This window comes from Cornus florida, unplaced genomic scaffold, assembly GCF_030987335.1.
Source record: "Cornus florida cultivar Cherokee Brave unplaced genomic scaffold, ASM3098733v1 CherokeeBrave_3.0.0_Hap2_Chr06, whole genome shotgun sequence".
NCBI lineage: Eukaryota > Viridiplantae > Streptophyta > Magnoliopsida > Cornales > Cornaceae > Cornus > Cornus florida.
In genome coordinates this window covers 77,057,179-77,081,533 of record NW_026775576.1, presented here as the reverse complement: position 1 = coordinate 77,081,533, position 24,355 = coordinate 77,057,179, and the positions used below count along the sequence as shown (strand labels likewise).

At 37.0% G+C, this 24,355-nt stretch overlaps 1 protein-coding gene across 5 annotated transcripts; it reads right to left on the bottom strand.

Moving 5' to 3' along the window:
- Positions 1-193: 193 nt before the first annotated feature.
- On the bottom strand, positions 194-23,714 carry LOC132312165 (zinc finger CCCH domain-containing protein 14-like). Of its 5 annotated transcripts, XM_059810424.1 has the most exons (6): positions 23,593-23,714; positions 21,842-21,902; positions 21,706-21,750; positions 21,349-21,599; positions 21,059-21,216; positions 194-612 (listed from the first exon to the last, which is right to left on the bottom strand). In XM_059810424.1, exons 1-5 carry the CDS (start codon positions 23,663-23,665, stop codon positions 21,062-21,064), a joined length of 585 nt encoding a protein of 194 aa, XP_059666407.1. In that variant the 5' UTR covers positions 23,666-23,714; the 3' UTR covers positions 194-612; positions 21,059-21,061. The 5 variants fall into 5 exon arrangements, with proteins under 5 accessions (XP_059666407.1, XP_059666405.1, XP_059666406.1 ...); XM_059810422.1 differs by lacking the exon at positions 23,593-23,714 and adding an exon at positions 23,468-23,484 and having other exon boundaries at positions 199-612; positions 21,059-21,599; positions 21,842-21,905; XM_059810420.1 differs by having other exon boundaries at positions 205-612; positions 21,059-21,599.
- Positions 23,715-24,355: the final 641 nt, after the last annotated feature.

Here is a 24,355-nt window from a genome sequence, read left to right as displayed (position 1 = left end):
TGCCCCCTTTAATATACACTAGCCAACTTAAACGAAAAGTTCAAATTCAGCTCCTGCCCTGCAATTGCTATATATATATATACTGCAGTGTAGGTGTGGTGTCAGAAATGTCCGCTTATAGGGTATCAAATTCATCATTCTATTGGAGGAAGAAGTGCTTTTGTGATGGGTAGTGGAAAAATCCCAAGAATCTAATACCCATCAGTCATTTCAATAGCACCCTCCACATTCTACTATATCTATCATGAAAATGAGGACTTATAATTATGGAATTGCGTTTGCCATTAATGACCTTTGTTTGCTTCCAACTTAGTTTTCTTTAGTAGGGTCATTCATTCATCTCATAAATTTCTTCCTCAAAAAAAAATCTGCAAGAAAAATCCAATTCATATCTTTTTCTTTTTCTTTTTCTTTTTTTTTTTTCATAATTGCAATTCATATCTTTTAAACAGTCATAAATAACATCATCATGACCACTTCATGGATGCTCTTGAGAATTGGACCAATATACATGTATTTAGGAACCGTTTGTTGTTAGGGCTGAAAAAAATTGTATACAAGTTGTAGGACTGAAAAAAAATTCTCTTCAAAGGCTTTCCATGAGTTGTAGGGCTGAAAAAAAAAAAGATATATAAGTTAGGTAAAATTAAAGAACATCAATCAAACACAATTTAATCACTTGCAATCATTAAACAACCATATGCTCCAATAATTCCCTTAGTTGCTTTCGATAAAAACTCCAATTACCCAAAGAAAAAATTGGAATCATCACCAACTGTTAATTCAACAAATTCCAAGATATATGTCTTTCACAGTCATTACTTTTGAAACCAATACATGATCAAATGACAAGTCGACCAATGCAGTACTTTCTTTTAAGTTTTATGCAGTTCTTATAGAACATCATAGCATTTGGACTAAAAAAGTTCAGCTACAATGATTGTTATTAAGGCATTAGTACATTCAGAAACTCATTAAAGATTTAGTTTCAGAATCAATCTGGATGGAATCAAGCATTGTGAAGGGCAAGCAAATGAAAAGACAACCATTTAAAATAAACCTGCTCAAAACATACTCTGATTGCATTGATGTGGTTGCATATCGAAGAACAAGTCCAGGTTGAATTCGGTGGCAAAAAAAAATCCAAGGATTGATTAATGTTTTGTTTCCTTGAGCACATTTATTGGCTTTATTCTTTGTACTCCACAGAACTGGTGTGCTCATATCATGCTAAACAACTCACTTCAGAACAAGCCACAAGAAACAAAAAGCGAACTCCATGAAAGATTTCCAACTTCGGTATTGCTGACATAACTTTCACTTATTTAGTTGTTTAAATGTTTCATGTGCAATCAGTAAACATTGATCATTATATCTTGAAGACAAAGGATAATAAACACAAACTGAAAATGAAATATAATGATTATTGCAAAGTATGTTAAATTCAAACGGCCATAGCTCGCATAATAGATCTATCAAATTGAACAATAGAGAAATGAACAAGTTCAAAACTCACTTACCCATGAAAAAAAAATGTGCAAAGCTTAATGGGAGGGGGGGGGGGGGGGGGGGGGGGGGGGGGAAGGATCAAACATACACTAACAAAGAACGCTAACATTTACAGGAAGAGAAATTTTTTTAGATAAAATTGAATCTGAAGACCACAAAAAAAAAAAGACTCAGTGATAGAGAGAGAGAGAGAAATTACCATACACCGGTGAGGATGACGGAAGCCGTCGACAAAGGTAGGTGGCAGGATACAGTTATCGGTAGCAAGCGGTGATGGACTGCCAGACTAAGGTCTGTCATGAGGGTTGTTAGGTCTTGACTTTCTAGATCTAGAACGGCTGAAAAAAATTGAGGGTCTTAAGAGTGATTTAGGGCTTTTATTCCTTTATATATATATATAGACGAGGGTGATTTAATAAAATAAAAACTAAATGGGGCAGGGTTACCTTCCCCCGCCCCTACTCCAAACCCACGCGGGTTTTTTCCCCTCAAACCCATCCCCACCCAAATCTCATAAACATGCCCCCAAAACCGGTTTAAACAGCACGGGGAGGGGTAAATTGCCATCCCTTGATTTACCGTTTCCAAGGATTGGTTGTATACTTGTATAAACAGCTGTTGTTCAGCTTTGAGTTGCGTTCTCAGGTCAGCAAATGAGCTTCAACAGCCAAACAAGTGACTTGATCAACCATCATTTGGAACAAAGTTCAACATTTTCAAGCCTATAAACACAAGCTGAATCAAGACTGAAAAGCACCTTGGACTAACCTCACAGTACAATGCAAAAGCTCATGATTGTTTAAGAAACTCAATCAACCATGCCTGAGCATCAAAAACTATTTAAGGGAGTGACAGACAAGTAACATGTGTTTTGCTATCTCTCACCTCCCAGCATTCTCATCCTGATCAAGCAGAAGCATCATAAAACAAAACGCGACAATAGCTCCATCCCAGTAAAAATCTCCCTCAACTATGCTGTTTGGTTGCAGTTTATCCAATCCGGTGACCGGCCGATGGATTTTTAACACGTCTGGCATGTGAGACCCCATATTTATTTAAATGACCATACAGCCCTTATCAAATGTAAAAGACCATAACGCCCTTGAAAGACTATTGGACCATAACGCCCTTTACCCTCCTTTATATGGATATATATTGTGTATATAGACACACAGACACACAGACACACACACACACATATATATAATCAAAGGAAAATGCAGAAGAAATTGCCAGGGTGTTAAAGGAGTCAACATGGTAGTGAGTTTCTTCCCTTGTGATGCCACCACTACAAATTTAAGGGGGAAACAAGAAAGCTTACTGATTTCATACGATCAATTTGAGAACTGGGTTTACATGGACTCGTCAACCTTGTGTTTTTACACTACATGATTTGAGTGAAAGTGACCTCCATATCATCTAAAGGATCAAAGTTTCAATTTGATGTTGGGTTACAGTTCATTGATTATATATATATATATTCTAATAGTGTATTAAAACCGATTCAACTTCTCCATTAAAGCTTATAATTTTTTTTTAAAACTGATTCAACTTCTAATAGTGATGAATCTGATGATCGATTAAATGGGCTAATACCAGTCCAATCAAATACTTAAAAACTTAATTTTTTTGAAATCTTTCTAACAGTATGTACTAGGTTTGTTTAAAACAGCATAGTTGCAGAGTTTTTCTTTCTAATTATTTGTACTGGGTTTGTTTTGTTCCTACACCACAATCATACCCATATCAGATTGCAACAGCTCCAATAAACAAAACAATGCCAGATATTGATTTTTCCAATACCCGGCTTCAAACTCTATGGCCACCGGTGAGAAGCTCTAAGCATCACCGGCCCAACCGAAGATGAAGACGTGTAGAAATACAATGACCCATCCGTTCCGGCGAGCTCCAAGCAGCAGCGTCCATTGAAGCCGGCAAGCTCCGAATCGAAGTTGTTTGAACCGAAGTAGAGTTTCATTAAAGACCCAACTGACCTCCATATAGATGGCGACCAAACCTTAAGAGTATCAACATTCAATCCATCGGAAAAGCTTCAGCGAACCTCAAGGTTGCGTTTCAGACAGACCCAGAAACTTCAAAGATCAACTCCGGTGACCCACAGTTTTAGATGACTAGGCTTGAGCGACCCACTAATTCGCGAATGAAAAGATGACGATTAAAAAAAATGTGCAAGTATATGTGATAAGGTTGCATAGGTGTCGATATTGTAGTGGCTATTCCGATTACACTGGTCCTACATCATTTAGCCAATGTTATATTTATAACTCAGTGTTAAACTACACCAAAATCATAATTGAAAGGGATTATTTGTAATTCGAGAGAATTAGTTGCACTTGGTAATAGTTGAGGGGAGTTTTTATTGCACCTTACCCTATTAGAAGTGGTATGTTCATATCATTCTAACCAACTCACTTCAAAACAAACCGCAAGAAACAAAAAGTGAAGCCCATGAAAGACTTCCAATTTCAGTATTACTGCCATATTTTTCACATATTTAGTTGTTGCAATGTTTCATGTGCAATCAGTAACATTAATTTTTATACCGTGAAAGACAGTATAAGAAACACAAAATGAAAATTGAATATATATTTTTTTAATCATTGACAATAAACACACACGTCCACTTTTGCTCCTATGGGACTTACCTTCTACTTTGGAAGGTGATGAAGTACCATTGGGCTACAAAGCCATTCGTGAAAATGAAATATAATGATCATTGCAAAGTATGTTAAATTCAAAGAGCCATAACTTGCATAATAGATCTATCAAATTGAACATTATTGAAATGAACAAGTTCAAAACTCACTTACCCATGAAAAAAAAAAAAAAAAAACCATTGTGCAAGGCTTAATGGGGAAAAAAAAGCTCAGACACGGTAACAAAGAACGCTAGCATTTACTAGAAGAGAAATTTCTTAGTTAAAATTGAATCTGAAGGCCAAAAGGGCAAGAAAAAAACTCGGTTGAGAGTCTTCTGACGTCAAATGGAATTGAAAATTTGTTTTTGAAGCTCAGAGTTTAGAAGCATACCTGGATAAAGTTAGTCTTCTAGATCAGCAGCTGAAGAGAGAGAAGATGACAGAGTGAGTGTTTAGATTTTCAGAGGAAGAAGAAGAAGAAAAAAGACTCACTTATATAGAGGGAGAAATTACCTTACACCGGTGATGGTGACGGAAGCCGGCGACAAAGGTAAGTTGCAGGAGTAAGTTATTGGTGGCAAGTGGTGAGGGACTGCCAGACTGACGTCTATGGTGAGGGTTCTTAGGTCTCTCAACTCTCTCTAGATCTAGAACGGCTGAATAGAAATGAGGGTATTAAGAGTGAAGGGTGATTGGTTGTATACTTATATAATCAGCTGTTGTTCAGCTTTGAGTTGCATTATCAGGTCAGCAAATGAGCTTCAACAGCCAAACAACTGACTTGATCAACCATCATTTGGAACAAAGTTCAACATATTCAAGCCTTTAAACACATGCTGAATCAAGGCTAAAAAGCACCTTGGACTAACCTCACAGTTCAAATGAAAAAAAATTACATGATTGTTTAAGAAACTCAGTCAACCATGCCTGAGCATCAAACACTATTTGCGGGAGTGACAAGTAACATGTGTTTGCTATCTCTCACCTCCCAGTATTCTCATCCTGATCAAGCAGAAGCATCATAAGACAAAACACGACAATAGCTCCGTCAACTCCCTAACATTCACCACTTGTAGGCCATGATTCACTGGCAAAAGGGTTTAGTGTATAAAACCTTCCTGGTTCATAAAAACTTTACATATCAAACCTTGCACTAAATTTCACCCACTATACTAAATTTTTAGCAAATAATAATCCTGAAATACAAAAATTCTACAAGACACCTCCTCTCCCTCAAGTAAATTTTAAGAAATAAATGGACTTCCTGAGAACTATATTTTTTTGTTATTGTAAGGGTAATTAATGGCCAACTAGCTATCGTTGGCAATAATAAGCAGGAAGTTTTTTATTATTATTATTATTATTTGGGAGAGTTTTTTGGGCAATTAACCATTCCTGAAACAAAAAGTGGCAGAATGAAGAAAAGATACACTAACGATTTAAAATAAAAATAAAACTCAAGAAACCTGAAAATGGTAGTAATTCAAATAACATAAAAACCTTCCCCATCATAGTTTCATTTTGTAGGTGGGAGCTCCATGAATACGTCTGATCTGCTCTATTACCATAGAACTTGCTAACTTGAGCTTTTGAAACTTGCCCTGAAGCTCAAAGTTCTTGAGATTAGGACTTGACTCATGCTCTCGGATAAATAGTTTAACTTTAAACGACACGGCATATTTTTCAAATCATCATACCCAATAATGGCAACAGCAAGGGAAGCATCTACACTAATTTTGCCCATATTTCTATTTTCAGTAATTAAAAATTATATATATTGTCAATATTTAGTGATGAGCACTGAAAAGTGCGCATTTAAACCCGTTAAGCTTAAGCATTCTAGTACCTTTATCTATCTTACTTTGCCGTTTTAGACTTATTACGTGTTATTTATATTTTCAGGCACTAATCCCAAAATTTAGCTAACTCAGCCAAATAAGAGCTTAATTGAAGCAATCCTGAGATAAACCAAAGGAGGGAGCAAAGTGGAGAAAGAAAAGAGCAAAAAGGAATCAAGTTGTGTAGCTGAAAAGTTCGATCGATCCAACTTAGAGTTCGATCGATCGAACATCTATGATCGATCACAGTACTTCTCGATAGACCCAACCTTGGCCTTTGCTGAAATTCCAAGTTCGATCGATCGAACATCACCTTCGATCGATCGAACCCTATTTTGTCCTATTCAAATGATTGATCTTATCCACAGCTGTACGCCTACCAACCACTTTTGTCTTTTTCCCCATAAATATCTTGAAAATATCCCAGCCTTGTCATTATCCGGAGGAGTCAGACCACTTCGATCGATCCAAGATGCAGTTCGATCGATCGAACCCATTTTCGATCGATCCAAGTTAAGGTTCGATCGATCGAACTTCCTCCAGCGAGAAAAAGTTAAAGTCCAGCTCATTTATTCCGTCCTTCATCCAATCATTGGAGAATATGCCTTGCACGACCACAGCTCATCATGGGGTGTATTTGACCTACCTATATAAGGAATATGATACACTTTTTGAGAGAGTCTCTTGTCACACATTGAAAATCATCTTGGAGGCTATTCTTGGAGAGGAAGAAGGGAGGAAGCTAGAGCAACCTTTGGAGGAGACCTTCATCATCAAGGAGCAGATTTTCACCATGGATTTAGCCCTTGAGGGTTGGAGCTTCATCATCATGAGTGGCTAGACATCCTTTTGGGGATAAAGTTAGCCCCAAACATGCTTTCTTTACCTAATCTTGTGTAATTTTGAGGAATTTGTGTTGTAATGCATATTTTGACTCTTGAACTTATGAAGATCTTGATTATTCATTGAGTTCTATGGATTAATGCTTCTAATTGATCATTTTCTCTATCTATATGTCTATGTATGCTAGAGTAGATGCTCACCTCTAGATTTAATGTTATTGATGCATGTCTATGTGTATTAATGCATTTAATCTTGAGATTGTCAAAATATGAAGTTCTTAATGTAATGCTCTTGTTATGTCTCTAGATGGTTCATACTTATTCCTTGATGGATTGTGCTTCTCTTTTAAGTAGTGTAGTGTTAGTTGGGGAAACAATTCATGCTTGTTCTTTGATGTTCCATGCTTTTGAATGCAAGAAGCATATGCTCTAATATTGTGGTGTAATGGAATTTTGAGCTTAATGAAGGATTAATGACTAGTTATGATATGTTGTATCTTTCACATGGGTTTAGACAATATATTCCTCTACCAATAGATGTATTGTGGCCTCACACATGTTGATTGAGACAATTTGCACTTGTTGAGTCACCCTTACCAATTGAATGTCTTTTACACACACAACATTGTTGCAACACATTCATTTCCCTCATTAGTCACTTGATTATGGTTTGGAATAGGATTGTTTGGTGGTGATCTCTACACCCCAAGACCTTTCCTTCTTACTTACTCTTTATCTTATTGCATTACTTTATTATAGTTTAGCTCATTTAGTATAATCAACCAACCAATCAATTGTGTGATCACTCGACCTACTAACCCTAATTACCATAGTTTCACAATTCGATACACCATCTAATCCCTTGGGACGATCCCTACTCGCCCTATCTATATTTTATATAGAGAAAGGTAGTAGTGGCTTTCTATAAATGTAAAACTTGGCCACCTCCTAAATTCACAACTCTTCAAGCTTGACTTGGTATCGCGACCATTGTAAAGGACCGGTCAGTTTTTGGCGCCGTTGCCGGGGATTTTAAATTGGCAACATCATTAGTACTCTTTTGATCGTGTCTTTACTTTCTTTTTATTTCCTGTTTTTTTTTTTTTTATTACTTATTAAGTTTGTTCTTCATTAACAAGGTGCATTGAGTAAGGAGCTAGCAAAGAACTTCAAAGCTAAGGAGCAAAACAAGCAAAAAGGAAAAAATGCTAAAAATGAAGAGTTGCTAAAAAAAAAAAAAAAAAAAATTTTGCTAAGCTAAGCTTTTAAATTTGGAGTTGAAGTGCTAAAGGACCATTGTGAGACCTTCTTACTCAATCTCCTTAGTTAAATCGGGGGCCCATGTGGTGGCATTGCATATCATTGAAAGCATGGGAGTATGGGAATTATTGTATATGGAGGAAGTTGTTGATATTTGACTTGTTGTGAAGGAGAAGTGTTTGTTTGATTGTTTTGTTGTGATTTGTAGTCCTTACTTGATCATTCACTCTAGGCATTCACATGGAAAACCTAGAGGGTAATCTTGGCTACCGAGACCCGCATTTCATGCAAAACCTCCCTCCCAATCAATACGGTCTCGGAGCTTAAGCTCCAATGCCTCCAATGGTACTTCGTGACTATTATGATCTCCATGCATACCATGCACCTTCTTGTATCATGTTGCCTAATTTCGAGACAAATCAATATGAAATCAAGCCCGAAACTATTCAATTGTGTCCACTTTTCTATGGTCTAAATGATGAGGAGCCTTATAAGCATCTAAATGAATTCTTTGAAATATGTTCCACCATTAGATACATGAATGTTCCGGAGGAAGTGATTAGACTACTCATTTTCCCTTTCACACTCAAAAGCAAGGCAAAGCATTGGTTCAATACTTTGGAAGCAAATTCTATAACTTCTTGGATGCAAATGCAAAATGAATTTTTAAAAAAGTTTTATCTCATGAGTTTGACCAATGCTATGCGTACTTCAATTAGAACTTTTTCTCAAAAAGAAGGGGAGTTATTACATGAGGCTTGGGAAAGATTGAATGACTTGCTAGGGAAATGCCCACATCATGGCATTCCAAAATGGCAAGTGGTTCAATACTTTTATGAGAGCCTATCCGACATTCATAAAGACATTGTTGATACATCATGTGGAGGATCATATTTTGGAAAACATGAGGATGACATTTGGCAACTCTTTGAGAAGATGAGCGAAAACTCTTTACAAAAATTTTATACTTCTCAAATTGACCATGAAAGAAAAGAGAAGAAGAAAAATTCTCAAGTTTGTCAAATAGAGAGTTCAATGGGAATTGTAGCCGAGATTAAAACTCTTTCTCAAAAGTTTGACCAATTCTTGTTAAATCAAAAACCGGCTAACAATTCATATCCTCATCATCATACCTCTCAAATGTATGAGCCTTGTATGACATGTTCAAGTGTTTTGCACACTACTTTTGATTGTCCCCACGGACATGCTTATAATAAACACTATGAACAAGTCAATGCTACATTTGCTCATCCCTATTCCAATGCTTATGTTCCAAGGTGGAATGAACATCCAAATTCTTTTCAGGCTCAGAATTTTCAAAACAAGTACATTCCACCTCACAAGAGAAATGAAAGTTTTCAAGGGTTCACTCCTTCATATCATCAAAGAATGAATAATTCTTCACATCCTCAAATGTATGAATTCCAAACGGAGCATCATCTTCTTCATGCACTTCATAATAATTCTACATTTGAAGATAAGGTTTTAATGGCTTTGGATAGCCTAGAGAAGAACACAAATTTGTTGCATTCACACTCTCAATCTATATCAAAGCTAGAGTCCCAAATCGGGATCATAGCTAATGCATTGAATGCAAGGGAAGTGGGTAAGTTACCTAGTCAACCCGAGAGGAACCCAAAAGCTCAATTTTGTGTGGAGGCAAACTCTACATCGAAGAATGCCTCACAAGTTCAAACACAAGCAATCACTACTTTGAGAAGTGGTAAGCAAGTTGACAATAAGGTTGAGTTGCCAAAGGAGGATAGTGAATCGATGCAACCAAATGTTGTCACTCATCAAAATTCCAATTCCATACCTATCTCTTTGGATGAGAATGTTCCAAATCAGAATACTCAATCTTCATCATCTTCTCAAGTGCCAAAATGTCATGAGCCAAAAGCTCCTTTCCCTTATGCTTTGAGAGAAACCTCGCCTCAAGAGAGGCGAGATGGGAAAATAATTGACATGATGGATGTTTTCAAGCAAGTGAACATAAATCTTCCCCTCTTAGATGCAATTAGGCAAATGCCGCCTTATGCCAAATTCTTGAAAGATCTTTGCACACAAAAGAGGAGGAACAAAGGACAAGGTCCTAAGAAAGTGTTCATCACGGAGCAAGTGAGCTCCATTCTTCAACAAAATACTCCACTCAAATGCAAAGACCCCGGTGCTCCAACCATTTCATGTGTAATTGGAAATCACGAGATCCGTAGAGCTCTTCTTGACTTAGGTTCAAGTGTTAACTTGATTCCTTATTCTGTGTATGTCCAATTGGGGTTAAATGAGTTAAAGCCAACCTCGGTGGTGCTTCAAATGGCCGATAGATCCGTCAAAACACCTAGGGGTATGGTTGAGGACATCCTTGTCAAAGTAGATAAATTCTACTTTCCGGTTGATTTTGTAGTGTTAGACACCGAACCGGTTGCTAATCCCACTACCCAAATCCCAATCATCTTGGGAAGACCATTCCTTGCCACCGCCAATGCCACTATCAATTGTAGGTCCGGAATCATGGATCTTTCTTTTGGTAACATGTTGGTCAAACTCAATATTTTCAATGCAAGTCGACATCCCATAGATGAAGATGAGTGTTATGTTATTGATGTGTTAGATGAGGTTGTTGAGGAATCAATTCCCACAATGATCATGAAACAACCGCTTGAGGATGATCTCTCATCTCTTTTATCCGATGATCCTCTTGCCTCATGTCTTCTTGAAATGTATGAGAGTTGTGGGTTTGATAATGAAAATTCAATCAATGAAGTAAGCAATATAATGGAATCCGTAGCAAGTTTGAATTGTCCACCATGGAAAACTCCAATTGAGCCTCTTCCTTCACTTTCTAGTACTCCTCCGGTTCCATCTTTGGTATCTCCACCAACTCTTGAGCTAAAAACTTTGCTTTCTAATCTTAAGTATGCATTTCTAGGTCCTCACGACACTCTTCCGGTTATCATCTCTTCAAGCCTAGATGAGGACCAAGAAAATGCTCTTCTTAATGTACTTAAAGAAAACAAAGAAGCTATAGGGTGGAGTGTGGCGGACCTTAAGGGAATTGATCCTTCCATTTATATGCATCGTATACTCATGGAAGAGGATACAAAACCCTTTAGGGATGCCCAAAGGAGATTGAATCCTAACATGAAAGAGGTAGTTAAGAAAGAAGTAGTGAAGCTTTTGGATGCCGGAATCATCTACCCAATCTCCGATAACAAATGGGTGAGTCTTGCACAAGTAGTTCCCAAGAAGTCGGGAATTACCGTGGTTGAAAATGCTAAAGGTGAGGAAATCTCTAAGCGCACTGCCAACTCATGGCGTGTGTGCATCGATTACCGAAAATTGAATGCCGCCACTAGAAAGGATCATTTCCCTTTGCCCTTCATTGATCAAATCTTAGAGAGATTGGCGGGGCAACAATACTATTGCTTCCTAGATGGATATTCCGGTTACAACCAAGTGGCCCTTGACCCATTAGACCAAGAGAAAACCACTTTTACATGTCCATTTGGCACATTTGCTTATAGACGGATGCCTTTTGGTTTGTGCAATGCCCCTGCTACATTCCAAAGGTGTATGATGTCTATCTTTTCGGATATGGTGGAAGAGTATCTTGAGGTCTTCATGGATGATTTTTCTGTTTTTGAGTCTTCCTTTGATGCTTGCCTCAAAAATTTGGACTTAGTGCTTAAAAGATGCCGTGAAACAAACCTTGTTCTTAGTTGGGAAAAGAGCCATTTCATGGTTCAAGAGGGAATTGTTTTGGGTCACGTCATATCTAGAAGAGGAATTGAGGTAGATAAGGCAAAAGTTGAACTCATCTCTGAACTACCCCCACCTTCAACGGTGAGGGAAGTTCGCTCTTTTCTAGGTCATGCCGGCTTCTATCGCCGCTTCATCAAGGACTTTAGCAAAATCGCTAGACCTTTGTGTAATCTTCTTGCCAAGGATACTCCTTTCGTCTTTGATCAAGCATGCCTAGACGCCTTTCATAAATTGCGCACTTCATTGTCATCTGCTCCTATCATGCAACCTCCTAATTGGTCTTTGCCCTTTGAAATTATGTGTGATGCTTCTGACTATGCCATGGGGGCAGTTTTGGGCCAACGAGTAGGTAAGCTCCCTTGTGCCATATACTATGCAAGCAAAACCTTCTCAGGAGCTCAATTGAATTACTCCACTACCGAGAAGGAATTACTTGCTGTAGTATATGCTCTTGATAAGTTCCGCTCTTATTTGCTAGGATCTAAGGTTGTTGTTTACTCTGATCATGCTGCATTGAGACATCTTTTAACAAAGAGGGAAACAAAACCTAGATTGATTAGATGGATTTTACTCCTCCAGGAATTCGATTTTGAAATCAAGGACAAAAAGGGCACCGAAAATGTGGTTGCTGATCATCTTTCTAGATTACAAATAGAACCTTTCCCTAGTCCCCCAATTCATGATTCCTTCCCGGATGAACAACTTTTTCAAGTCTCAAATGGAATAATGCCTTGGTTTGCTGATATTGTGAATTATTTGGCAATAGGCAAGCTTCCAACCTCTTGGTCAAAGAACGACAAAAATCGTTTCTTTGCCAACATCCGGAATTACTATTAGGAAGACCCTGTTTTATACCGCTATTGTCCCGATCAAATTGTGAGAAGATGCATTCCGGAGAGTGAAATCCCAAGTGTCCTAGTGTTTTGCCACACACTTGCATGTGGTGGGCATTTTAGTGCAAAGAAGACCGCCCTAAAGGTTCTTCAAAGTGGGCTCTTTTGGCCCACTATTCATAGAGATGCCTACAACTTTTGCAAGTCGTGTGAGAGGTGTCAAAAGATGGGAACAATGTCTAAAAGAGATATGATGCCATTAACCAATATATTGGTTGTTGAAAATTTTGATATTTGGGGCATTGATTTCATGGGTCCATTTCCCATGTCATATGGTTATCAATACATTCTTCTTGCCGTTGATTATGTTTCTAAGTGGGTTGAGGCTTGTGCTACCAAAACGAATGATCACTCCGTGGTCATTCAATTCATTAAATCCAATATCTTTGCTCGTTTTGGTATGCCAAGGGCTATGATAAGTGATGAAGGAAAGTATTTTTGCAATCAATTCTTGAGGCAATTATTTCTTAAGTACTCCGTCACTCACAAAGTAGCCACTCCCTACCATCCTCAAACAAGTGGACAAGTTGAAGTGTCTAACCGGGAAATTAAGCATATACTTGAGAAAACGGTTAACACCACCCGGAAAGATTGGTCAAGAAAGCTAAATGATGCTTTATGGGCTTACCGGACGGCATATAAGACTCCCATTGGCATGTCCCCTTATAGAATTGTTTATGGGAAGCCTTGCCATCTTCCGGTTGAGCTAGAACACAAAGCCTTTTGGGCCGTTAAAAAGCTCAATTTTGACCTAGCCAAAGCCGGAGAGAATAGGCTACTTCAATTGAGTGAATTGGAAGAGCTAAGGCACAATGCTTATGATAATGCCAAGCTCTACAAAGAAAGAACCAAAGCCTTCCATGATAAGCATACTGTGAATAAGTCCTTAGAACCAGGTCAAAAAGCTTGGCTTTTCAACTCTAGGTTAAAACTCTTTCCCGACAAATTGAGATCCAAGTGGGAAGGTCCCTATGAAATTATCTCGGTTGCACCGCATGGAGCGGTAGAGATACAAGACTTGAAGAAGGGGAACATCTTCAAGGTGAATGGGCAAAGATTGAAACCATACATAGAGGGTCAAGTCTTTCAAAGACATTTAGAGGCTGCAAATCTTATTGACCCGGTGTATGAACATATTGATGAAGATTTTGATAAGAACTTAAAAACATCTTTTGAGTTAAATCCAACAAGTTCTTCCAAGAACCATTTGTTGGGTGGAACTCAAAACATTTCTCAACCCAAAAAGGAGGGGATGCATCACAAAATCTTTGATCCGGGCTGAAAGAGCCCAAGGTCTTGCTAGAGACGTTAAAGACTAGCACCGAAACTCATATGATGTCAAAACCCTATTCCTCCATCATTTCTATCTTGCATTTTGATTCTTGCGAAGTCTGAATACTGTTTTTGTGGTTCATATACATTGGAAGGAACTGAGTAAGGGATTGCATGAGCATTCAAGTCATTTTAAGCATTTAGGCATAATTTCGATCGATCTAAGTTTTTGTTCGATCAATCGAACAGTGGTTCGATCGATCCAACTATGGACTCGATCGATCCAGCTCTCATTTTGCACCCAACACTTAGAAAAATTTTGGACCTGCATCCAAATTCCAAAATGCATGCTCTCGGGATCTCCAAATTTTTGAAAGTTCGATCGATTGTAAACCATTTCGATCGATCGAACTATCTTTTGATCGATCCAACATGTGGTTCGATCGATCATGAGTCCCAACACTTAGAAAAATTTTCAAGCCTCATCCATTTTTCAAAAATGTATGCTCTCGGGACTTTTCAAAAATTTTCATGTTCGATCGATCGAATTCCAAGTTCGATCGATCCAAGGTTCAAACACATGTCAACTCTTGAGCCCTTAAACTTGTACATTCTTTATCCTCTTCGATCGATCGAAATTTTTCTTCGATTGATCGAAATTTGCATCTCATTAATTTAATTTCCTTTGATTTTTCAAAATTCAAATTCAAAAAAAAAATAAAAAAATAAAAATCCACTTCCAGTTGTTCTATGCTTTCATTTCTTTTATTCTGGATCTGTATTATACTGTCACTGTTACTGTATTATACTTTGCGGCCGGTCTGTCAGCTTTATTATTTTATTGATGTACCTGCACTTTATATTCTCTATATACTGCTTTTTGATTATGGATGTCTCTTAGTATCTCATATTTGTATGTTTGACTCCATCAGGTACACCACAGTGACTTCAGTGAGAGAGTGCTGCCCAATTTTTCAGGACCACTCTTACACCTCTCTCTCTATTCTCTATTTATCCCATTTTATACTTGCATGTCCACTGTGCACTGATTATCCTATCTTGTTATCTAATGAGTTTATCCGAGTGCAAACTTTTCAGGACCACAATTTATCCCAAGTTTAGGGGGGCCATGCCACCCACTTTGGATACTTCTATCCCGATCATTCATATCTAAAGCATTGGTATACTCTTTCCTTTGTTCTCTTCACACATTGAGGACAATGTGCAGTTTAAGTTTGGGGGTATTGGTGTATGTTTCAGTGTTGCTTTAAAATTCAAATTTTGAGCATGTCTTGTGTATTTGAGGGAGATTTCTATACTTGGTCCATTTCTAGCTATGATTTTGATCTTTTGAGGATTATACTGCTTAAAATTTAAAAATTGCTTGACTTGAGAGTCCAATACTCCTTGTATGCCTTTTGAATGCCATTTAGGAGTAAATTTTTCCAAAAAAAAATTAATTAATATCATGCTTGCACTTGTGGTCCACATCATCTTGATTCTATGATTATTTTGAGATTCATTCTAGGATTCTACACTAGCACCGGCGCACGCTAGCATTCAATTGTGGGGTACATGCTTTGTTGATTATTGAATTGGTTATATCCCAATTGGGCTAGTAGTGCATTGAAAGCTTTCATTCTTGATAAAGGTGGATAACAACCCCTTTTCATTAAGTAGCCGGGATTCTTGCCTCATTAAGCAGTGAACTTCTCGCGCCGAAAGGTGGAGGGCCCAAACTCTAGGTTAATAATTGATCAAAAAAAAAAAAAAAAAAGTTGCAAAAGCAATAAAAGTAAGGACTTCTCCCAAAAGGCGAGAAGTGGGAAATGATTAGATGGTTGTTGTCTTGATTTGTAGCCTAGTTAATTTGAGTTTGTAAGTCCGTTGGGGTGTCTTAACACCTAATGCCCTAAAGCCATCTGGTTTGGGAGTCATTGACCTAAAGCTCGCTACATGAATCTTCTAGAAAGCTTAAGAGATCAACACATTACACAATATTTCCATCTTTGATCCTCAATAAGAAGAAAAAAAAAAAAAAAGAAGAAGAAGAAAATGAGTGAAAAGAATAAGCGCACCTAGAAAAATAAAGCTTTAATAAAAGGTCCACTCTCTTATCTTGATGATCGGTACTAGATTTGTGTGCTAGTTTGAGAGTAAGGATGTGATTACTTCTCTAGTTGGCTAAAATAGCAACACACTTGATGCCGGACCTTTCACATGGATTCTAGACTTGTTTCGATTTTCATGATCATTTTCTTGATATGTGGAGGACCATACTTGCTTGCTTGATATTGAAATTTTGGGAGATTGCTTAGAAACGGTTGAAAAATTGCATACTTGAGGTAGTTTTCTCCCAATGCTTGTTTGCAATATTGGTGCCTCTTTTGAAAGAATGAGCTTAAGGTTTGTGGGTACCATTTCTGGAAACCCTCACGAGACTTTACTCGTCCACTAGGGGTAACCTAGGGGTTTAAAAGGCTTGTTGCATATGCTAAATGCAATCGTGTTCCCTACGAAAATGGTGTTATCATTTTACTTGCTTTCCAGTTTATACTTGTATAGTTGTTTATTTCATTCCTTTACTTCTTAATTCATTGCTAGGGACTAGCAATATTTAAGTTTGGGGGTGTGATGAGCACTGAAAAGTGCGCATTTAAACCCGTTAAGCTTAAGCATTCTAGTACCTTTATCTATCTTACTTTGCCGTTTTAGACTTATTACGTGTTATTTATATTTTCAGGCACTAATCCCAAAATTTAGCTAACTCAGCCAAATAAGAGCTTAATTGAAGCAATCCTGAGATAAACCAAAGGAGGGAGCAAAGTGGAGAAAGAAAGGAGCAAAAAGGAATCAAGTTGTGCAGCTGAAAAGTTCGATCGATCCAACTTAGAGTTCGATCGATCGAACATCTATGATCGATCACAGTACTTCTCGATAGATCCAACCTTGGCCTTTGCTGAAATTCCAAGTTCGATCGATCGAACATCACCTTCGATCGATCGAACCCTATTTTGTCCTATTCAAATGATTGATCTTATCCACAGCTGTACGCCTACCAACCACTTTTGTCTTTTTCCCCATAAATATCTTGAAAATATCCCAGCCTTGTCATTATCCGGAGGAGTCAGACCACTTCGATCAATCCAAGATGCAGTTCGATCGATCGAACCCATTTTCGATCGATCCAAGTTAAGGTTCGATCGATCGAACTTCCTCCAGCGAGAAAAAGTTAAAGTCCAGCTCATTTATTCCGTCCTTCATCCAATCATTGGAGAATATGCCTTGCACGACCACAGCTCATCATGGGGTGTATTTGACCTACCTATATAAGGAATATGATACATTTTTTGAGAGAGTCTCTTGTCACACATTGAAAATCATCTTGGAGGCTATTCTTGGAGAGGAAGAAGGGAGGAAGCTAGAGCAACCTTTGGAGGAGACCTTCATCATCAAGGAGCAGATTTTCACCATGGATTTAGCCCTTGAGGGTTGGAGCTTCATCATCATGAGTGGCTAGACATCCTTTTGGGGATAAAGTTAGCCCCAAACATGCTTTCTTTACCTAATCTTGTATAATTTTGAGGAATTTGTGTTGTAATGCATATTTTGACTCTTGAACTTATGAAGATCTTGATTATTCATTGAGTTCTATGGATTAATGCTTCTAATTGATCATTTTCTCTATCTAAATGTCTATGTATGCTAGAGAAGATGCTCACCTCTAGATTTAATGTTATTGATGCATGTCTATGTGTATTAATGCCTTTAATCTTGAGATTGTCAAAATATGAAGTTCTTAATGTAATGCTCTTGTTATGTCTCTAGATGGTTCATACTTATTCCTTGATGGATTGTGCTTCTCTTTTAAGTAGTGTAGTGTTAGTTGGGGAAACAATTCATGCTTGTTCTTTGATGTTCCATGCTTTTGAATGCAAGAAGCATATGCTCTAATATTGTGGTGTAATGGAATTTTGAGCTTAATGAAGGATTAATGACTAGTTATGATATGTTGTATCTTTCACATGGGTTTAGACAATATATTCCTCTACCAATAGATGTATTGTGGCCTCACACATGTTGATTGAGACAATTTGCACTTGTTGAGTCACCCTTACCAATTGAATGTCTTACACACACAACATTGTTGCAACACATTCATTTCCCTCATTAGTCACTTGATTATGGTTTGGAATAGTATTGTTTGGTGGTGATCTCTACACCCCAAGACCTTTCCTTCTTACTTACTCTCTATCTTATTGCATTGCTTTATTATAGTTTAGCTCATTTAGTATAATCAACCAACCAATCAATTGTGTGATCACTCGACCTACTAACCCTAATTACCATAGTTTCACAATTCGATACACCATCTAATCCCTTGGGACGATCCCTACTCGCCCTATCTATATTTTATATAGAGAAAGGTAGTAGTGGCTTTCTATAAATGTAAAACTTGGCCACCTCCTAAATTCACAACTCTTCAAGCTTGACTTGGTATCGCGACCCTTGTAAAGGACCGGTCAGTTAGCTAAACCTAATTCATCAAACTTGCAAAAATGCCAAATAACAAAGCATTTCTTCTCTCCCTGGGATCCCCAACAAGATGATTTGAGCATTGTTAGATTTGAGTCTGATGGTAACCCTCTATCTTCTAAGTTATATTTATTACATATGACAAACATGCCTGCCCATATACCGAAGCAAGGAATAGCATGTGGCTTTAAATTTCAATAAGTCTGCAACATGATTCATGGATCATATTAATCTACAACAATCAGCACGTGGCTTTAAATTTCAGTAAGTCTACAACATGATTCATGGATCATATTAATCTACAACAATCAGCATCCATTTACAGGCAGAACACACAGAAGCAAAAAACAAATTGATAATAGAGGGAAAAAAGAAAAAAAAGATACTACAACCCGAGATATCAAGGTTTGAAAATTAAAACAAAGAAACCTGAAAATAGTACTAATTCAATACCATAAATAGCTTACCCCTCACAGTTTCAGTTTGTAGGTGGGAGCTCCACGAATATGTTCAATCTGCTCTATCACCATAAAGCTCGCTATCTTGAGCGAATGAAACTTGCCCTGAAGCTCAATGTTCTTGAGATTAGGTTTTGACTCATGCCCTCTGACGAATAGTTTAACATCTAAACGACAGTATATTTTTCAAATCATCAATGATTGCTCCAGCATGGGAAGCATCTACACTAATTTTGTTGTACGTGGATGGTTTCATATTCTCTTACTTGATTCATAATAATGAAATCTCTCTCTCCATTGACGTAATCCTAGAGTAAAGTGAACCATGTGAAATATTTTGTTGTGCGTGGATGTGTATAATTCTTATCTACTATATGCGTTGTATTGATGTGATGTGATGATACTTTCGTTGTATGTGATGAATGATGGATTTAACCTTCAACAACAGTCTATCATTAAGTGGGTAGAAGGGAGTTAATTTCCCAAACAACCTTCCCCCGCCCCAAACCCGTGCGGGTTCCCCCCCCCCCCCCCGCAAAACCGGTTTAAACGGTGCAGGGAGGATAAATTGCCATCCCTTGATCTACCTTTTCTAAGGATTGGTTGTATACTTATATTACAGTTGTTCAGCTTTGAGTTGCATTCTCAGGTCAGCAAAAGAGCTTCAACAGCCAAACAAGTGACTTGATCAACAATCATTTGGAACAAAGTTCAACAAATTCAAGCCTATAGATACAAGCTGAATCAAGGCTGAAAGGCACCTTGGACAAGCATCACACTTCAAATGTAACAAAAGCTCCATCTGAGCACAATGATGTGTTTGCTCTCTCTCACCTCCGAGCATTTTCATCCTGAACAGGCAGAAGCATCATAAAACAAAATGCAACAATAGCTTCATCCCAGTAGAAAAAGAGAAGATTGCTCAACTCCCTAACATTTACCACTTTTAGACCATGATTCATGCCAAAAGGGTTTATTGTATAACACCTTCCTGGTTCATAAAATCTGTACATATTAAGCCTTGCACTAAATTTCACCCCCTGTACTAAATTTTTAGCAAATAATAATCCTGAAATACCAAAAATTCTACAAGACACCTCCTCTCCCACAAGTAAACATTAAGGAAATAAATGGACTTCCTGAGAACTAAATTTTGTTGTTATTCTAAGGGTATTTAATGGCCACCTAGATACAGTTTACCTATTTTATTGTTGGCAATAGTATGCAGGAAGTTTTATTATTATTATTATTATGAAGAAACACTAACGATTTAATATAATATAAAACTCAAAAAACCTGAAAATGGTAGTAATTCAAATAACATAAAGACCTTCCCCATCATAGTTTCATTTTGTAGGTGGGAGCTTCATGAATACGTCCGATCTGCTCTATTACCATAGAGCTTGCTAACTTGAGCTGTTGAAACTTGCCCTGAAGCTCAATGTTCTTGAGATTAGGACTTGACTCGTGCTCTCGGATGAATATTTTAACTTTAAACGTGACACGGCATATTTTTCAAATCATCAAACCCAATAATGGCTACAGCAAGGGAAGCATCTAACACTAATTTTGTCCATATTTCTATTTTTCGGTAATTAAAAATTATATATATTGTCTATAGCTAGCTAAACCCAACTCATCAAACTTGCAAAAATGCCAAATAACAAAGCATTTCTTCTCTCCCAGGGATCCCCAACAAGATGATTTGAGCATTGTTAGATTTGAGTCTGATGGTAACCCTATCTTCTAAGTTATATCTATTATATAGGACAAACATGCCTGCCCATATACCGAAGCAAGGAATAGCACGTGGCTTTAAATTTCAATAAGTCTGCAACATGTTTCATGGATCATATTAATCTACAACAATCAGCATCCATTTACAGGCAGAACGCACAGAAGCACAAAACACATTGACAATAGAGGGAAAAAGGAAAAAAAAAGATACTATAACCCGAGATATCAAGGTTTGAGAAATAAAACAAAGAAACCTGAAAATAGTAGTAATTCAATACCATAAATAGCTTACCCCTCACAGTTCCATTTTGTAGGTGGGAGCTCCACGAATATGTTCAATCTGCTCTATTACCATAGAGCTCGCTATCTTGAGCGAATGAAACTTGCCCTGAAGCTCAATGTTCTTGAGATTAGGTTTTGACTCGTGCTCTCCGATGAATAGTTTAACATCTAAACGACACAACATATTTTTCAAATCATCAATGATGGTTCCAGCAAGGGAAGCATCTACACTAAATTTGACAGCAAGTGGATCTTCCTTAATGCTCAAGGGAGGACGTGAGTAAGGTAGCCTCCGTTTACCATCAAAACGGCCTGAAGCCAGGGCACGGAAATCCTCATCAAGGGTTAGAGAAAAAGGCTTTCCAAATTTGCAAATGCCATTGGCAAAATGGCATTTGTCTCCAAGTTCGCAGCCTTTAGTAGTATAATAATCGCCGCACAGACGGGTTTTAAAAGCAGGTTGGTCAAAGCCATCTGGGATGGTTGGTGGGGATGCCACGTACATTGTAGCTCGATTTGGTCCCAAATTTCTCATCTCGAAATCAGCGATGCTGCAAAATAAAACATGAACCACCAATACATTAGATTGCACCTATATACTGAAAAGATATTGTGATCCTATGCATAAAAAACTCCAAAACCATCTCATTAACTTGCATTGGTGTGGCGGCACCAACATTGCATAGGATTGTTTCATCCCAACTGAAAAAAATTAAAATAAATAAAGCCTAAACATAACTGAGTGACAAGATGCAATTCAAAAAGACAAAAATAGATAGGTGAGGATTTGAACCTGAAAATTTTTGTAAACGGCTTCATTTTGCTTCCCATACCAGTTGATGAAGACTCCATTGCTTTTACAAAACAAAACATTAATTGCTTCTTCCCAGTAGAATGTTCTAAACCTCCGATCTAGATACTTTTAAGAATACACTACACGCATAATAATTACTTTTTACCAATGAAGGCAAAAATTTAGAATGATGAGCTTCTCGAAGAATCACACGACCTAGAAAAGATTTCTTGGGTTTTGACTTTACAAACTCTTGTACCACAGTCCAATGCCTGCTGTTATTGCCTCAGATGACAATGCCAGCGAAATGTTCAAGCAACTTGAATAATTCTAAGCATAATGATTTATAGGCCAAGTCATTATTATTATATATAACTACACGAGACGTATTTTATTGCTTCTTTTCCTAACTAAGTGTCAGGTGGGAGTTGTATTTGTTAAATGTTCAATGACCTGATTCCCACACAATTCAAGAACTGGGATATGTAGCATTTTCATCGGGTGGGGAGACTTCAATTGAACCCTAAATGATGTACAACGATCGATATTTACTCAGCTGCGATCGATCTATAGGCTGATTAATTTAGATTCTTTTTCACAACAGATTTTGGATGGTGAACAATTTGTACATCTCATTAATTGTATATATTAATAAAACGCATTCTGTTCACCCCTTGATTAAAAATTGAAGAGGATAAAACTACTCCTCTCTTGAGTTCTCTTCCGAATTTCACTGACACACTCGTACCATGGTTTTTAAGGTGATATATAATAGCCATCACAAGTACAAATTACTTGTTGATGCATGGATTTTTTATTACAAATGTTCTTTACGTGTTTTCTTATAGCGAATGGGTGGCCATTTGAGTGACTGCTGGTCTGGGGAGAAATCTGGGCAGAAATAGAAACTTCAGGAGCTCGGCAGGGGGCTCAAATGATCTCCAGAAATTGGAGTGTCTACAGATGCCCCTCTTTGTTTGGCAACGATGAGTTGCTAAAAATTAAAATTTTCTCAATTTCAGAACACAAAATGCGTAATTAGATAAACTGTTTCCAAAACCATCTCAGTGTGCTTTTCCGCTTTCCACAAAGTGTCCCTCCTCTAATGTTAAATTTTGTATGCACTCCTTGATTTGACCTATTTTGACCTTGGTTAGGCTTATAAATATGTCTAGAAACTTCAACCATAGTGTGTTAGAAAGAAAAGCTTTAATACAATAATGATGATGATGATGCAGTGCACAGTCAAAATTGGCGTAAAATCTGTGTCATTGACAAAAACTAGTGAAAATTTTGCATGATATAATTTTAAGCAATAAATAAGAATTAGCGAAAACAGAAACATTTTATATGGGTCATAGATACAGTACTTCCTTCTCAAAATTGGTTATTCGTAGTTTTTGCTTTCCAATGCCTTCACAAAGGGGATCTTAATTTATCACAACTTAGGCCAGTTCATATAATAACCAAACAACTAGGACACACACCAGTAAAAGAGAAGCATAAAATACAACCAATTTAACTTTTTCAAAATAAAATGTATTCCAGGTACAAACCCCCGAAAAAAAATAACCATGAAAACAACAAGAGCTAGAATCAACACGAACAGTCGTCTCAAGACATCTTGCTTCAATTTCTTGGCACCGCTAACAGAAAATCGAACGGAGAAAAAGGCAACATCGCACCAAAAAACTACGTACATGAACAGATACATATGTAAACTATACAAACAAAATTACAGAGGAACGAACCTTGCTTCAATTTCTTGGCACCGCTATTTGCATTGAAGGCAGCTTCAGGCCCGACTCTCTTCCGACTATCCATTGCAAGCAGAACACAGTCCTAGATTCCAACAACTTGAGAGAGAGCAAACGACCCCATGAGAGATAGAGAAGAGCGAATGGAAAAGTCGTTTTCTATATTTATATATATATATATATGCACACACACACACTAGTAACATGTTTTGTAATTTATTTTATTATTTGATAAATTATTTTATTAAATAATTACCCATTTTACCTATATATTTTTTTATTGTTTTAATAATGATTTGAAACTATTTTATTTTAAATCACTTAATATCAATTAATAAATATTTTTTATATTAATAAATAAATACTTAAACACTGAAAAAATTTACACTTTTAATAATAACTAGTAAAAGGCACGTGCAATGCATGTGATGAATATTTTCTAACTTATATAATTTATATTTTTATATATTTTTTTAATTATTTATAGTTTTATAAAAAATAAGGACAAAACAGTTTCAGGTCAGAATGCCTTAGAGAGTAATAATTGTCACTTCAAAAGAAACAAAATAAGTTTTTCCATTAATGTATAAATGAAAATTATAAACATTTACAAATATATATGAAAATAAAATTCTATAATTTACAAAATATTCATATAAATAAATACTATATAAAAATTCTATATCCTATAAAATCCGAAAGGCTACCAACAATTTTTAGATTATAATAATTGTCACATTAAAAGAAACAAAATATA